This window comes from Fonticula alba, assembly GCF_000388065.1.
Source record: "Fonticula alba strain ATCC 38817 unplaced genomic scaffold supercont2.4, whole genome shotgun sequence".
NCBI classification, from domain to species: domain Eukaryota; order Rotosphaerida; family Fonticulaceae; genus Fonticula; species Fonticula alba.
In genome coordinates, this window is record NW_009242974.1 from 163,538 (window position 1) to 165,278 (window position 1,741).

The 1,741-nt window shown below is 68.4% G+C and overlaps 1 protein-coding gene across 1 annotated transcript in view; it reads right to left on the reverse strand.

Moving 5' to 3' along the window:
- The window catches only part of H696_02579 (hypothetical protein), a gene marked incomplete at its 3' end in the record, with an annotated part of 9,783 nt that extends 8,510 nt beyond the window's left edge, over positions 1-1,273 (reverse strand). Inside the window, exons 1-2 of the mRNA XM_009496490.1 lie at positions 1,257-1,273; positions 197-1,083 (exon numbers count right to left, since the gene is read on the reverse strand). Coding sequence (XP_009494765.1) covers positions 197-898 — 702 coding nt within the window. The 5' untranslated portion in view covers positions 899-1,083; positions 1,257-1,273. The remainder of the gene's footprint in view (positions 1-196; positions 1,084-1,256) is intronic.
- Positions 1,274-1,741: the final 468 nt, after the last annotated feature.

A 1,741-nucleotide genomic window follows, 5' to 3' on the forward strand; every position in this document is an offset into this window, starting at 1 on the left:
GGGGAGAGGGGAGAGGGGAGAGGGGGCGGGAGAAGAGGGGAACCGAAGCCAATGACAGGAAGGGAGGTTATGGTTATGGAGGAGACAGGGGGACCAGGAGGTGGCCCTTCGACCCCGCCACCGTGCCCACCCCCACGCCATGACCATAACCGATGAGCACCTTCACACAGGGGCATATGGCAGCGCAGGAACATACCGTATTGGAGAGCGCGCCGGTGAGTCGGCGCATCTTGAAGTCGGAATAGGGCTCGATCAGACGAGAGCCGGAGGTCGGCGAGGGCGGGCGCTCGGCCACCGGGGTAGCCTGTTGGCGCGCGGCTTGTTGCTGCTGCTGCTGCTGCTGCTTCGTCTCGGGGGTGTGATCGGCCGTCTGCTCGGCCACCTGCTCGGAGTCAAGCGGACGCTCGCACACAAATCGAATGAGCTGGCGCGTGTCGTCCAGCAGACGCTGGCGGCTTTGGGCGCGTGCGCGCTTCCCGGAGCCGGCGGACTTGCTCGGAGAGTGCGGGGTCGTGGTCACGGACGTCGTCGGAGTCGGGGCCGGGGAGAACTCGGTGGAGAACCCCATGGCCGGACTGCCGAGAGGGCTGCCAGCCACCGAGGCCGATGAGGAGGAGGCCGAAGCATGCACCTGCGAGGGAGAGGGAGCCGGGGGGTAGTGACTGCCCGAGGGGCCCAGCAAACGCAAGCCCACCAGGGCCGGAGGGCAAACCTCGCGCAGATCCACCGGTGGCCGGGTGAAAAGCTCATCCTTCAGCAGGTGCGAGGTCTCCAGGGCCACAGTGTGCCGAGGGGGCGGAGACATGGTGCCGCCAGTCGGGGCAGCACGGTCGGTGTTGGTTGCTTCCACCACCGAGCGGGCGCCGCTCGCCGGGGAGCCGTCATAGGACGAGTTCATGCCGGGGCCGGGATGCAACGGATGCAAGGGACGAGGAAGGAAGCGAGCAAGGAGGAGCGGAGGGAGAAGGTGGGGAGCTACGAGGGAGGGAGGGCGTGCGTGAAGCAAGACAGGGAGGGGGGACCAGCCCGGGCAGCTCGAGTGTGAGGAGGGAAACTGAGGGCCACGAAGTGGGTGCAAAGTGGCTGGGGGGATGAGATAGCGGGGGGCGAGGTCGGGTCCTCCGCGGGCGGGCGGGCGGGGGGGGGATGGGCAAGAGGAGGAGGAGGAGGAGGAGGAGGAGGAGGTAAGTCAACGGGGGAAGGAGGAGGAGAGGAGGGAGGAGAGGAGGGAGGAGAGGAGGGAGATGGCAAGAAACCTTAGGCAGTGTCCGTGCGAGGGGGGGAAAGATCTTCGCGCTTGGCGCGCGGCGATTAAATGCGGCCTGAAAAAAGGGGGCGGGGAAGCGCCCACACGAGGCCTCTCCATCGCGGGCATCAGGGGCGCAGGGTCAAGCGGCCGCGGTCTAGCCGCGCTACGCGGCATCGACCGGCAGACCGAGCGGCCGGCCCGGCGACAGAATGAGCGAGGACCCGGGGGACCGCCTACTCGCGTGGGCACCGGAGGCAGGCGGAGACAGAGAGAGAGAGAGAGAGAGAGACACGCCACCGAGAACCGCACGGAGGCAGGGAGAACAAGCAGGACGGCGACAGCAGGAAATGGCCCTGAGGCATGCCGGCCCCGTTTGCGCGCGGTGGTGCGCACATGCCGCATGCGGGCAGCCAGCGCCTATCCGCAATGCGGGGGCAGAGCCTCCGTTCGCCCTGGGGACCGTGCGCACACGGTCCCCCCCCCCCCCCCCCC